The 14448-nt window shown below is 66.0% G+C and overlaps 1 protein-coding gene across 1 annotated transcript; it reads left to right on the top strand.

The window, feature by feature from the left end:
• Positions 1-492: 492 nt before the first annotated feature.
• LOC135301470 (uncharacterized) lies at positions 493-13083 on the top strand. Its single transcript, XM_064421623.1, has 5 exons — positions 493-623; positions 1396-1784; positions 11404-11686; positions 11848-11954; positions 12893-13083. Exons 1-5 carry the CDS (start codon positions 493-495, stop codon positions 13081-13083), a joined length of 1101 nt encoding a protein of 366 aa, XP_064277693.1.
• The last annotated feature ends 1365 nt before the right edge of the window (positions 13084-14448 follow it).

Raw genomic sequence — 14448 nt, forward strand, 5'->3', positions numbered from 1 at the left:
CCCCTTCCCCGTGTTCCCCTAAGTTGGTGTGAGTGAGGAAGCGTGCTTGTGCTTTAGCCCCGCCTTTAGAAATAGAGCAGTGTAGCTTAGACTTCCCAGGAGGGAAAGAGGAGCTCTGTGCAGCCACAGGCGGTGCCCAAAATGCACGGGTGGAGAAAGCATCCGGCCTTGCCCCTGCTTTCTGAGGACGGCGCCAAGCCCCTTAGCGGCAGCGTGGGCAGCGTGACCCACCTGTAGCCAGGGCCTGGGCGGGCGCCCACGCTGCCGGTGGTGCTGGTGAGCTGCCAGCGTGCGGGCCCTGTACTCGGGGCATGTGTCAGGACCTTTTGCAGCGCCCTTTGTCCCCAGGAGCAGCCCCTCCCAGGTCCCTGTAAGCAGGGCTGGGGAGGCTCCTTTAGCCAGGTGACAGGAACCAGTGCTCCCGGGCCCTTGCCAGGGGGCAGGCTGAAGAAGCGCTGTGCCGCAGGGCACGGTCCCGCCTTTGCCATTGCTATGGGCTGGCGGCGCATTCCTGGCGGCCTTGTTGAGGAGGCTCCCGGGGCTCCTGCAGACGGCTGCGTTGCCGCGCTGCGGCCGGGCTGCGGCCTGTACCTAAGTGGGGCGCAGGCCGCAGCCCGTGCTCCGTAGCGCTTGTTGGGGGGTGCCGGGCAGCAGGGGGCGGCCCCGTAAGTGGGGTTTTGTGCGTCCCCTGGCCTCGGCGGGCGGTTGGAGGGACCCCCTGTAATCAGGCGGGTATCCCTGGCCCCGGCCTTTCAGAGGCGTGGGGCCAGGAGTCATGGGGCCGGGCGTGTGCCCTCCCCGTCCTCGGGGCTGGGCTGGCGGGCCCTGGGGCCACGCGGCTTTAGGCCGTGGGCTCCACTGCCTGACCCTAGAGTCTGGTTCCTGTTGCCTTGGGGGAAGGCCGAGCTCCGTGGCTCCCTGGGTGTGGACCGGCCTGTAAGCAGGCTGCGGGTCTGGGAGCCTTTGTGCTCCCTTCAGCTGGCAGCCTGCCTGGGGCGCCCGCCCCGTTAGCGGGGAGCGCCCCGGAACTGGAGAAAAGGAGCCTCCATAGGCCCTGCGGGCCAGAGCTGCCCTGTAAGTCGGGGCCAGTGCTCTGGAGTCCCGGGCACTTTGCAGTCCAGGCAGCGGCTTGAGCCCCCTGTAAGCAGGGCTGCAGCCTCTTGGCCGCTGCTTTGCATGCCCAGCTTCATTTGCCCAGAGGGCCCGGCTCCCAGCGCGGCGTGGGACTGCGCCGGACGTCGCCATGGTGAATGCAGCTCAGGTTGGAGGCTTTTGGGCAGCTGCGGGGCTGTGTGGGTGGTGGCGTGAGGATCTCCCTGTGGGGCTGTTGGATCGAGGTTCCCTTTGGGAGATGGAGTCTCTCTAGCCTGATTGATTTCTTGTCAACGTTTGCAGAAGCCCTGGGACGGTGAGGCAAGAGCGAGCCACAGGAGCGGCGTCTGCGGGCTCAAGAGTGGAACGGCGAGGCAAGATCGAGCCGCAGGAGCGGCGTCTGCGGGCTCAAGAGTGGAACGGCGAGGCAAGAGTGAGCCGCCGGAGCGGCGTCTGCGGGCTCAAGAGTGGAACGGCGAGGCAAGATCGAGCCGCAGGAGCGGCGTCTGCGGGCTCAAGAGTGGAACGGCGAGGCAAGATCGAGCCGCCGGAGCGGCGTCTGCGGGCTCAAGAGTGGAACGGCGAGGCAAGATCGAGCCGCCGGAGCGGCGTCTGCGGGCTCAAGAGTGGAACGGCGAGGCAAGAGCAAGTTTCAGCATTGGCTTCTTTGAGCTCAGGAGCGGAACAGCGAGGTAAGAGCAGCAGCTTGGAGCTGAGGTTGGGGGCTTTTGGGTAGCCAGGGCATCTGTGGGTGGCTGCTTGAGGATGTCCCTGTGGGGCTGTTGGGTGGCGGTTCCCTTCAGGCACAGGGTCTGGAGCTTCTCAGGCCTGAGTGTGTCGTCGTCCATTGGCAGAAGCCGTGGGACCACGAGGCAAGAGCGGCAGTGTCTTCGAGCTCAAGTGTGGAACGGCGCGGCAAGAGCGAGCTTGGAGCTGAAGAGGAGCACAAAGGGCCCTCTGGGCAAAGGGCTTCTCCAGGCCAGGGCACCTTCAGGATGCCGCGGCCGGCTTTGCGCTGGGCGACCTCCCTGCGTGCAGGGCTGGTCTTTGCTGTGGTTGGCCTTTTGCCGTTGTGCTCCTTTGGCTGCCCGGAGAGAGGGGCAACCCTGTAAGGAGGGTGAGAGCCCCTGTCTCCGCACCTGAGGGGGGGAAACGGAGCTCGCCCGGCCCCCAGCCCAGCTCCCCTGTAAGCAGGGTAGGGCAGGGCTTTTCCTCAGCCCCGGCAGCTTTCTGCCTGCCGCTGCCCCCGGCCCAGCGTGACCCCCTGTACTCGGGGCGTGTCACAGCCTGTTTTCCTTTTCCAGCCCTGAAGCGCCTCAGGCCCTGTGGCCTCCTCTGAGACCTGCACGGGGCAGGTCTGATGCTTTCTCGTCCCGCTCTGCATTAGGAATGGCTCCCTAGAGCAGGTTGGCTGCACAGAACTTGCTCCCTCTTCTGGGACTGTCTTCCCCTCTCCTGTGTTCCCCTTCCCTGTGTTCCCCTAAGTTGGTGTGAGTGAGGAAGCGTGCTTGTGCTTTAGCCCCACCTTTAGAAATAGAGCAGTGTAGCTTAGACTTCCCAGGAGGGAAAGAGGAGCTCTGTGCAGCCACAGGCGGGTGCCCAAAATGCACGGGTGGAGAAAGCATCCGGCCTTGCCCCTGCTTTCTGAGGACGGCGCCAAGCCCCTTAGCGGCAGCGTGGGCAGCGTGACCCACCTGTAGCCAGGGCCTGGGCGGGCGCCCACGCTGCCGGTGGTGCTGGTGAGCTGCCAGCGTGCGGGCCCTGTACTCGGGGCACGTGTCAGGACCTTTTGCAGCGCCCTTTGTCCCCAGGAGCAGCCCCTCCCAGGTCCCTGTAAGCAGGGCTGGGGAGGCTCCTTTAGCCAGGTGACAGGAACCAGTGCTCCCGGGCCCTTGCCAGGGGGCAGGCTGAAGAAGCGCTGTGCCGCAGGGCACGGTCCCGCCTTTGCCATTGCTATGGGCTGGCGGCGCGTTCCTGGCGGCCTTGTTGAGGAGGCTCCCGGGGCTCCTGCAGACGGCTGCGTTGCCGCGCTGCGGCCGGGCTGCGGCCTGTCCCTAAGTGGGGCGCAGGCCGCAGCCCGTGCTCCGTAGCGCTTGTTGGGGGGTGCCGGGCAGCAGGGGGCGGCCCCGTAAGTGGGGTTTTGTGCGTCCCCTGGCCTCGGCGGGCGGTTGGAGGGACCCCCTGTAATCAGGCGGGTATCCCTGGCCCCGGCCTTTCAGAGGCGTGGGGCCAGGAGTCATGGGGCCGGGCGTGTGCCCTCCCCGTCCTCGGGGCTGGGCTGGCGGGCCCTGGGGCCACGCGGCTTTAGGCCGTGGGCTCCACTGCCTGACCCTAGAGTCTGGTTCCTGTTGCCTTGGGGGAAGGCCGAGCTCCGTGGCTCCCTGGGTGTGGACCGGCCTGTAAGCAGGCTGCGGGTCTGGGAGCCTTTGTGCTCCCTTCAGCTGGCAGCCTGCCTGGGGCGCCCGCCCCGTTAGCGGGGAGCGCCCCGGAACTGGAGAAAAGGAGCCTCCATAGGCCCTGCGGGCCAGAGCTGCCCTGTAAGTCGGGGCCACTGCTCTGGAGTCCCGGGCACTTTGCAGTCCAGGCAGCGGCTTGAGCCCCCTGTAAGCAGGGCTGCAGCCTCTTGGCCGCTGCTTTGCATGCCCAGCTTCATTTGCCCAGAGGGCCCGGCTCCCAGCGCGGCGTGGGACTGCGCAGGACGTCGCCATGGTGAGTGCAGCTCAGGTTGGAGGCTTTTGGGCAGCTGCGGGGCTGTGTGGGTGGTGGTGTGAGGATCTCCCTGTGGGGCTGTTGGATCGAGGTTCCCTTTGGGAGATGGAGTCTCTCTAGCCTGATTGATTTCTTGTCAACGTTTGCAGAAGCCCTGGGACGGCGAGGCAAGAGCGAGCCGCCGGAGCAGCGTCTGCGAGCTCAAGAGTGGAACGGCGAGGCAAGATCGAGCCGCCGGAGCGGCGTCTGCGGGCTCAAGAGTGGAACGGCGAGGCAAGATCGAGCCGCCGGAGCGGCGTCTGCGGGCTCAAGAGTGGAACGGCGAGGCAAGATCGAGCCGCAGGAGCGGCGTCTGCGGGCTCAAGAGTGGAACGGCGAGGCAAGATCGAGCCGCCGGAGCGGCGTCTGCGGGCTCAAGAGTGGAACGGCGAGGCAAGAGCAAGCTTCAGCATTGGCTTCTTTGAGCTCAGGAGTGGAACAGCGAGGTAGGAGCAGCAGCTTGGAGCTGAGGTTGGGGGCTTTTGGGTAGCCAGGGCATCTGTGGGTGGCTGCTTGAGGATGTCCCTGTGGGGCTGTTGGGTGGCGGTTCCCTTCAGGCACAGGGTCTGGAGCTTCTCAGGCCTGAGTGTGTCGTCGTCCATTGGCAGAAGCCGTGGGACCACGAGGCAAGAGCGGCAGTGTCTTCGAGCTCAAGTGTGGAACGGCGCGGCAAGAGCGAGCTTGGAGCTGAAGAGGAGCACAAAGGGCCCTCTGGGCAAAGGGCTTCTCCAGGCCAGGGCACCTTCAGGATGCCGCGGCCGGCTTTGCGCTGGGCGACCTCCCTGCGTGCAGGGCTGGTCTTTGCTGTGGTTGGCCTTTTGCCGTTGTGCTCCTTTGGCTGCCCGGAGAGAGGGGCAACCCTGTAAGGAGGGTGAGAGCCCCTGTCTCCGCACCTGAGGGGGGGAAACGGAGCTCGCCCGGCCCCCAGCCCAGCTCCCCTGTAAGCAGGGTAGGGCAGGGCTTTTCCTCAGCCCCGGCAGCTTTCTGCCTGCCGCTGCCCCCGGCCCCGCGTGACCCCCTGTACTCGGGGCGTGTCACAGCCTGTTTTCCTTTTCCAGCCCTGAAGCGCCTCAGGCCCTGTGGCCTCCTCTGAGACCTGCACGGGGCAGGTCTGATGCTTTCTCGTCCCGCTCTGCATTAGGAATGGCTCCCTAGAGCAGGTTGGCTGCACAGAACTTGCTCCCTCTTCTGGGACTGTCTTCCCCTCTCCTGTGTTCCCCTTCCCTGTGTTCCCCTAAGTTGGTGTGAGTGAGGAAGCGTGCTTGTGCTTTAGCCCCACCTTTAGAAATAGAGCAGTGTAGCTTAGACTTCCCAGGAGGGAAAGAGGAGCTCTGTGCAGCCACAGGCGGGTGCCCAAAATGCACGGGTGGAGAAAGCATCCGGCCTTGCCCCTGCTTTCTGAGGACGGCGCCAAGCCCCTTAGCGGCAGCGTGGGCAGCGTGACCCACCTGTAGCCAGGGCCTGGGCGGGCGCCCACGCTGCCGGTGGTGCTGGTGAGCTGCCAGCGTGCGGGCCCTGTACTCGGGGCACGTGTCAGGACCTTTTGCAGCGCCCTTTGTCCCCAGGAGCAGCCCCTCCCAGGTCCCTGTAAGCAGGGCTGGGGAGGCTCCTTTAGCCAGGTGACAGGAACCAGTGCTCCCGGGCCCTTGCCAGGGGGCAGGCTGAAGAAGCGCTGTGCCGCAGGGCACGGTCCCGCCTTTGCCATTGCTATGGGCTGGCGGCGCGTTCCTGGCGGCCTTGTTGAGGAGGCTCCCGGGGCTCCTGCAGACGGCTGCGTTGCCGCGCTGCGGCCGGGCTGCGGCCTGTCCCTAAGTGGGGCGCAGGCCGCAGCCCGTGCTCCGTAGCGCTTGTTGGGGGGTGCCGGGCAGCAGGGGGCGGCCCCGTAAGTGGGGTTTTGTGCGTCCCCTGGCCTCGGCGGGCGGTTGGAGGGACCCCCTGTAATCAGGCGGGTATCCCTGGCCCCGGCCTTTCAGAGGCGTGGGGCCAGGAGTCATGGGGCCGGGCGTGTGCCCTCCCCGTCCTCGGGGCTGGGCTGGCGGGCCCTGGGGCCACGCGGCTTTAGGCCGTGGGCTCCACTGCCTGACCCTAGAGTCTGGTTCCTGTTGCCTTGGGGGAAGGCCGAGCTCCGTGGCTCCCTGGGTGTGGACCGGCCTGTAAGCAGGCTGCGGGTCTGGGAGCCTTTGTGCTCCCTTCAGCTGGCAGCCTGCCTGGGGCGCCCGCCCCGTTAGCGGGGAGCGCCCCGGAACTGGAGAAAAGGAGCCTCCATAGGCCCTGCGGGCCAGAGCTGCCCTGTAAGTCGGGGCCAGTGCTCTGGAGTCCCGGGCACTTTGCAGTCCAGGCAGCGGCTTGAGCCCCCTGTAAGCAGGGCTGCAGCCTCTTGGCCGCTGCTTTGCATGCCCAGCTTCATTTGCCCAGAGGGCCCGGCTCCCAGCGCGGCGTGGGACTGCGCAGGACGTCGCCATGGTGAGTGCAGCTCAGGTTGGAGGCTTTTGGGCAGCTGCGGGGCTGTGTGGGTGGTGGTGTGAGGATCTCCCTGTGGGGCTGTTGGATCGAGGTTCCCTTTGGGAGATGGAGTCTCTCTAGCCTGATTGATTTCTTGTCAACGTTTGCAGAAGCCCTGGGACGGCGAGGCAAGAGCGAGCCGCCGGAGCAGCGTCTGCGAGCTCAAGAGTGGAACGGCGAGGCAAGATCGAGCCGCCGGAGCGGCGTCTGCGGGCTCAAGAGTGGAACGGCGAGGCAAGATCGAGCCGCCGGAGCGGCGTCTGCGGGCTCAAGAGTGGAACGGCGAGGCAAGATCGAGCCGCAGGAGCGGCGTCTGCGGGCTCAAGAGTGGAACGGCGAGGCAAGATTGAGCCGCCGGAGCGGCGTCTGCGGGCTCAAGAGTGGAACGGCGAGGCAAGAGCAAGCTTCAGCATTGGCTTCTTTGAGCTCAGGAGTGGAACAGCGAGGTAGGAGCAGCAGCTTGGAGCTGAGGTTGGGGGCTTTTGGGTAGCCAGGGCATCTGTGGGTGGCTGCTTGAGGATGTCCCTGTGGGGCTGTTGGGTGGCGGTTCCCTTCAGGCACAGGGTCTGGAGCTTCTCAGGCCTGAGTGTGTCGTCGTCCATTGGCAGAAGCCGTGGGACCACGAGGCAAGAGCGGCAGTGTCTTCGAGCTCAAGTGTGGAACGGCGCAGCAAGAGCGAGCTTGGAGCTGAAGAGGAGCACAAAGGGCCCTCTGGGCAAAGGGCTTCTCCAGGCCAGGGCACCTTCAGGATGCCGCGGCCGGCTTTGCGCTGGGCGACCTCCCTGCGTGCAGGGCTGGTCTTTGCTGTGGTTGGCCTTTTGCCGTTGTGCTCCTTTGGCTGCCCGGAGAGAGGGGCAACCCTGTAAGGAGGGTGAGAGCCCCTGTCTCCGCACCTGAGGGGGGGAAACGGAGCTCGCCCGGCCCCCAGCCCAGCTCCCCTGTAAGCAGGGTAGGGCAGGGCTTTTCCTCAGCCCCGGCAGCTTTCTGCCTGCCGCTGCCCCCGGCCCCGCGTGACCCCCTGTACTCGGGGCGTGTCACAGCCTGTTTTCCTTTTCCAGCCCTGAAGCGCCTCAGGCCCTGTGGCCTCCTCTGAGACCTGCACGGGGCAGGTCTGATGCTTTCTCGTCCCGCTCTGCATTAGGAATGGCTCCCTAGAGCAGGTTGGCTGCACAGAACTTGCTCCCTCTTCTGGGACTGTCTTCCCCTCTCCTGTGTTCCCCTTCCCTGTGTTCCCCTAAGTTGGTGTGAGTGAGGAAGCGTGCTTGTGCTTTAGCCCCACCTTTAGAAATAGAGCAGTGTAGCTTAGACTTCCCAGGAGGGAAAGAGGAGCTCTGTGCAGCCACAGGCGGGTGCCCAAAATGCACGGGTGGAGAAAGCATCCGGCCTTGCCCCTGCTTTCTGAGGACGGCGCCAAGCCCCTTAGCGGCAGCGTGGGCAGCGTGACCCACCTGTAGCCAGGGCCTGGGCGGGCGCCCACGCTGCCGGTGGTGCTGGTGAGCTGCCAGCGTGCGGGCCCTGTACTCGGGGCACGTGTCAGGACCTTTTGCAGCGCCCTTTGTCCCCAGGAGCAGCCCCTCCCAGGTCCCTGTAAGCAGGGCTGGGGAGGCTCCTTTAGCCAGGTGACAGGAACCAGTGCTCCCGGGCCCTTGCCAGGGGGCAGGCTGAAGAAGCGCTGTGCCGCAGGGCACGGTCCCGCCTTTGCCATTGCTATGGGCTGGCGGCGCATTCCTGGCGGCCTTGTTGAGGAGGCTCCCGGGGCTCCTGCAGACGGCTGCGTTGCCGTGCTGCGGCCGGGCTGCGGCCTGTACCTAAGTGGGGCGCAGGCCGCAGCCCGTGCTCCGTAGCGCTTGTTGGGGGGTGCCGGGCAGCAGGGGGCAGCCCCGTAAGTGGGGTTTTGTGCGTCCCCTGGCCTCGGCGGGCGGTTGGAGGGACCCCCTGTAATCAGGCGGGTATCCCTGGCCCCGGCCTTTCAGAGGTGTGGGGCCAGGAGTCATGGGGCCGGGCGTGTGCCCTCCCCGTCCTCGGGGCTGGGCTGGCGGGCCCTGGGGCCACGCGGCTTTAGGCCGTGGGCTCCACTGCCTGACCCTAGAGTCTGGTTCCTGTTGCCTTGGGGGAAGGCCGAGCTCCGTGGCTCCCTGGGTGTGGACCGGCCTGTAAGCAGGCTGCGGGTCTGGGAGCCTTTGTGCTCCCTTCAGCTGGCAGCCTGCCTGGGGCGCCCGCCCCGTTAGCGGGGAGCGCCCCGGAACTGGAGAAAAGGAGCCTCCATAGGCCCTGCGGGCCAGAGCTGCCCTGTAAGTTGGGGCCAGTGCTCTGGAGTCCCGGGCACTTTGCAGTCCAGGCAGCGGCTTGAGCCCCCTGTAAGCAGGGCTGCAGCCTCTTGGCCGCTGCTTTGCATGCCCAGCTTCATTTGCCCAGAGGGCCCGGCTCCCAGCGCGGCGTGGGACTGCGCAGGACGTCGCCATGGTGAATGCAGCTCAGGTTGGAGGCTTTTGGGCAGCTGCGGGGCTGTGTGGGTGGTGGCGTGAGGATCTCCCTGTGGGGCTGTTGGATCGAGGTTCCCTTTGGGAGATGGAGTCTCTCTAGCCTGATTGATTTCTTGTCAACGTTTGCAGAAGCCCTGGGACGGTGAGGCAAGAGCGAGCCGCAGGAGCGGCGTCTGCGGGCTCAAGAGTGGAACGGCGAGGCAAGATCGAGCCGCAGGAGCGGCGTCTGCGGGCTCAAGAGTGGAACGGCGAGGCAAGATCGAGCCGCCGGAGCGGCGTCTGCGGGCTCAAGAGTGGAACGGCGAGGCAAGATCGAGCCGCCGGAGCGGCGTCTGCGGGCTCAAGAGTGGAACGGCGAGGCAAGAGCAAGCTTCAGCATTGGCTTCTTTGAGCTCAGGAGTGGAACAGCGAGGTAGGAGCAGCAGCTTGGAGCTGAGGTTGGGGGCTTTTGGGTAGCCAGGGCATCTGTGGGTGGCTGCTTGAGGATGTCCCTGTGGGGCTGTTGGGTGGCGGTTCCCTTCAGGCACAGGGTCTGGAGCTTCTCAGGCCTGAGTGTGTCGTCGTCCATTGGCAGAAGCCGTGGGACCACGAGGCAAGAGCGGCAGTGTCTTCGAGCTCAAGTGTGGAACGGCGCGGCAAGAGCGAGCTTGGAGCTGAAGAGGAGCACAAAGGGCCCTCTGGGCAAAGGGCTTCTCCAGGCCAGGGCACCTTCAGGATGCCGCGGCCGGCTTTGCGCTGGGCGACCTCCCTGCGTGCAGGGCTGGTCTTTGCTGTGGTTGGCCTTTTGCCGTTGTGCTCCTTTGGCTGCCCGGAGAGAGGGGCAACCCTGTAAGGAGGGTGAGAGCCCCTGTCTCCGCACCTGAGGGGGGGAAACGGAGCTCGCCCGGCCCCCAGCCCAGCTCCCCTGTAAGCAGGGTAGGGCAGGGCTTTTCCTCAGCCCCGGCAGCTTTCTGTCTGCCCCTGCCCCCGGCCCCGCGTGACCCCCTGTACTCGGGGCGTGTCACAGCCTGTTTTCCTTTTCCAGCCCTGAAGCGCCTCAGGCCCTGTGGCCTCCTCTGAGACCTGCACGGGGCAGGTCTGATGCTTTCTCGTCCCGCTCTGCATTAGGAATGGCTCCCTAGAGCAGGTTGGCTGCACAGAACTTGCTCCCTCTTCTGGGACTGTCTTCCCCTCTCCTGTGTTCCCCTTCCCTGTGTTCCCCTAAGTTGGTGTGAGTGAGGAAGCGTGCTTGTGCTTTAGCCCCACCTTTAGAAATAGAGCAGTGTAGCTTAGACTTCCCAGGAGGGAAAGAGGAGCTCTGTGCAGCCACAGGCGGGTGCCCAAAATGCACGGGTGGAGAAAGCATCCGGCCTTGCCCCTGCTTTCTGAGGACGGCGCCAAGCCCCTTAGCGGCAGCGTGGGCAGCGTGACCCACCTGTAGCCAGGGCCTGGGCGGGCGCCCACGCTGCCGGTGGTGCTGGTGAGCTGCCAGCGTGCGGGCCCTGTACTCGGGGCATGTGTCAGGACCTTTTGCAGCGCCCTTTGTCCCCAGGAGCAGCCCCTCCCAGGTCCCTGTAAGCAGGGCTGGGGAGGCTCCTTTAGCCAGGTGACAGGAACCAGTGCTCCCGGGCCCTTGCCAGGGGGCAGGCTGAAGAAGCGCTGTGCCGCAGGGCACGGTCCCGCCTTTGCCATTGCTATGGGCTGGCGGCGCGTTCCTGGCGGCCTTGTTGAGGAGGCTCCCGGGGCTCCTGCAGACGGCTGCGTTGCCGCGCTGCGGCCGGGCTGCGGCCTGTCCCTAAGTGGGGCGCAGGCCGCAGCCCGTGCTCCGTAGCGCTTGTTGGGGGGTGCCGGGCAGCAGGGGGCGGCCCCGTAAGTGGGGTTTTGTGCGTCCCCTGGCCTCGGCGGGCGGTTGGAGGGACCCCCTGTAATCAGGCGGGTATCCCTGGCCCCGGCCTTTCAGAGGCGTGGGGCCAGGAGTCATGGGGCCGGGCGTGTGCCCTCCCCGTCCTCGGGGCTGGGCTGGCGGGCCCTGGGGCCACGCGGCTTTAGGCCGTGGGCTCCACTGCCTGACCCTAGAGTCTGGTTCCTGTTGCCTTGGGGGAAGGCCGAGCTCCGTGGCTCCCTGGGTGTGGACCGGCCTGTAAGCAGGCTGCGGGTCTGGGAGCCTTTGTGCTCCCTTCAGCTGGCAGCCTGCCTGGGGCGCCCGCCCCGTTAGCGGGGAGCGCCCTGGAACTGGAGAAAAGGAGCCTCCATAGGCCCTGCGGGCCAGAGCTGCCCTGTAAGTCGGGGCCAGTGCTCTGGAGTCCCGGGCACTTTGCAGTCCAGGCAGCGGCTTGAGCCCCCTGTAAGCAGGGCTGCAGCCTCTTGGCCGCTGCTTTGCATGCCCAGCTTCATTTGCCCAGAGGGCCCGGCTCCCAGCGTGGCGTGGGACTGCGCAGGACGTCGCCATGGTGAGTGCAGCTCAGGTTGGAGGCTTTTGGGCAGCTGCGGGGCTGTGTGGGTGGTGGTGTGAGGATCTCCCTGTGGGGCTGTTGGATCGAGGTTCCCTTTGGGAGATGGAGTCTCTCTAGCCTGATTGATTTCTTGTCAACGTTTGCAGAAGCCCTGGGACGGCGAGGCAAGATCGAGCCGCCGGAGCGGCGTCTGCGGGCTCAAGAGTGGAACGGCGAGGCAAGATCGAGCCGCCGGAGCGGCGTCTGCGGGCTCAAGAGTGGAACGGCGAGGCAAGATCGAGCCGCAGGAGCGGCGTCTGCGGGCTCAAGAGTGGAACGGCGAGGCAAGATTGAGCCGCCGGAGCGGCGTCTGCGGGCTCAAGAGTGGAACGGCGAGGCAAGAGCAAGCTTCAGCATTGGCTTCTTTGAGCTCAGGAGTGGAACAGCGAGGTAGGAGCAGCAGCTTGGAGCTGAGGTTGGGGGCTTTTGGGTAGCCAGGGCATCTGTGGGTGGCTGCTTGAGGATGTCCCTGTGGGCTGTTGGGTGGCGGTTCCCTTCAGGCACAGGGTCTGGAGCTTCTCAGGCCTGAGTGTGTCGTCGTCCATTGGCAGAAGCCGTGGGACCACGAGGCAAGAGCGGCAGTGTCTTCGAGCTCAAGTGTGGAACGGCGCGGCAAGAGCGAGCTTGGAGCTGAAGAGGAGCACAAAGGGCCCTCTGGGCAAAGGGCTTCTCCAGGCCAGGGCACCTTCAGGATGCCGCGGCCGGCTTTGCGCTGGGCGACCTCCCTGCGTGCAGGGCTGGTCTTTGCTGTGGTTGGCCTTTTGCCGTTGTGCTCCTTTGGCTGCCCGGAGAGAGGGGCAACCCTGTAAGGAGGGTGAGAGCCCCTGTCTCCGCACCTGAGGGGGGGAAACGGAGCTCGCCCGGCCCCCAGCCCAGCTCCCCTGTAAGCAGGGTAGGGCAGGGCTTTTCCTCAGCCCCGGCAGCTTTCTGCCTGCCGCTGCCCCCGGCCCCGCGTGACCCCCTGTACTCGGGGCGTGTCACAGCCTGTTTTCCTTTTCCAGCCCTGAAGCGCCTCAGGCCCTGTGGCCTCCTCTGAGACCTGCACGGGGCAGGTCTGATGCTTTCTCGTCCCGCTCTGCATTAGGAATGGCTCCCTAGAGCAGGTTGGCTGCACAGAACTTGCTCCCTCTTCTGGGACTGTCTTCCCCTCTCCTGTGTTCCCCTTCCCTGTGTTCCCCTAAGTTGGTGTGAGTGAGGAAGCGTGCTTGTGCTTTAGCCCCACCTTTAGAAATAGAGCAGTGTAGCTTAGACTTCCCAGGAGGGAAAGAGGAGCTCTGTGCAGCCACAGGCGGGTGCCCAAAATGCACGGGTGGAGAAAGCATCCGGCCTTGCCCCTGCTTTCTGAGGACGGCGCCAAGCCCCTTAGCGGCAGCGTGGGCAGCGTGACCCACCTGTAGCCAGGGCCTGGGCGGGCGCCCACGCTGCCGGTGGTGCTGGTGAGCTGCCAGCGTGCGGGCCCTGTACTCGGGGCACGTGTCAGGACCTTTTGCAGCGCCCTTTGTCCCCAGGAGCAGCCCCTCCCAGGTCCCTGTAAGCAGGGCTGGGGAGGCTCCTTTAGCCAGGTGACAGGAACCAGTGTTCCCGGGCCCTTGCCAGGGGGCAGGCTGAAGAAGCGCTGTGCCGCAGGGCACGGTCCCGCCTTTGCCATTGCTATGGGCTGGCGGCGCATTCCTGGCGGCCTTGTTGAGGAGGCTCCCGGGGCTCCTGCAGACGGCTGTGTTGCCGCGCTGCGGCCGGGCTGCGGCCTGTACCTAAGTGGGGCGCAGGCCGCAGCCCGTGCGCCGTAGCGCTTGTTGGGGGGTGCCGGGCAGCAGGGGGCGGCCCCGTAAGTGGGGTTTTGTGCGTCCCCTGGCCTCGGCGGGCGGTTGGAGGGACCCCCTGTAATCAGGCGGGTATCCCTGGCCCCGGCCTTTCAGAGGTGTGGGGCCAGGAGTCATGGGGCCGGGCGTGTGCCCTCCCCGTCCTCGGGGCTGGGCTGGCGGGCCCTGGGGCCACGCGGCTTTAGGCCGTGGGCTCCACTGCCTGACCCTAGAGTCTGGTTCCTGTTGCCTTGGGGGAAGGCCGAGCTCCGTGGCTCCCTGGGTGTGGACCGGCCTGTAAGCAGGCTGCGGGTCTGGGAGCCTTTGTGCTCCCTTCAGCTGGCAGCCTGCCTGGGGCGCCCGCCCCGTTAGCGGGGAGCGCCCCGGAACTGGAGAAAAGGAGCCTCCATAGGCCCTGCGGGCCAGAGCTGCCCTGTAAGTCGGGGCCAGTGCTCTGGAGTCCCGGGCACTTTGCAGTCCAGGCAGCGGCTTGAGCCCCCTGTAAGCAGGGCTGCAGCCTCTTGGCCGCTGCTTTGCATGCCCAGCTTCATTTGCCCAGAGGGCCCGGCTCCCAGCGCGGCGTGGGACTGCGCCGGACGTCGCCATGGTGAATGCAGCTCAGGTTGGAGGCTTTTGGGCAGCTGCGGGGCTGTGTGGTTGGTGGCGTGAGGATCTCCCTGTGGGGCTGTTGGATCGAGGTTCCCTTTGGGAGATGGAGTCTCTCTAGCCTGATTGATTTCTTGTCAACGTTTGCAGAAGCCCTGGGACGGTGAGGCAAGAGCGAGCCGCAGGAGCGGCGTCTGCGGGCTCAAGAGTGGAACGGCGAGGCAAGATCGAGCCGCAGGAGCGGCGTCTGCGGGCTCAAGAGTGGAACGGCGAGGCAAGATCGAGCCGCCGGAGCGGCGTCTGCGGGCTCAAGAGTGGAACGGCGAGGCAAGATCGAGCCGCCGGAGCGGCGTCTGCGGGCTCAAGAGTGGAACGGCGAGGCAAGAGCAAGCTTCAGCATTGGCTTCTTTGAGCTCAGGAGTGGAACAGCGAGGTAGGAGCAGCAGCTTGGAGCTGAGGTTGGGGGCTTTTGGGTAGCCAGGGCATCTGTGGGTGGCTGCTTGAGGATGTCCCTGTGGGGCTGTTGGGTGGCGGTTCCCTTCAGGCACAGGGTCTGGAGCTTCTCAGGCCTGAGTGTGTCGTCGTCCATTGGCAGAAGCCGTGGGACCACGAGGCAAGAGCGGCAGTGTCTTCGAGCTCAAGTGTGGAACGGCGCGGCAAGAGCGAGCTTGGAGCTGAAGAGGAGCACAAAGGGCCCTCTGGGCAAAGGGCTTCTCCAGGCCAGGGCACCTTCAGGATGCCGCGGCC

Source organism: Passer domesticus, chromosome 5 (assembly GCF_036417665.1).
Source record: "Passer domesticus isolate bPasDom1 chromosome 5, bPasDom1.hap1, whole genome shotgun sequence".
NCBI lineage: Eukaryota > Metazoa > Chordata > Aves > Passeriformes > Passeridae > Passer > Passer domesticus.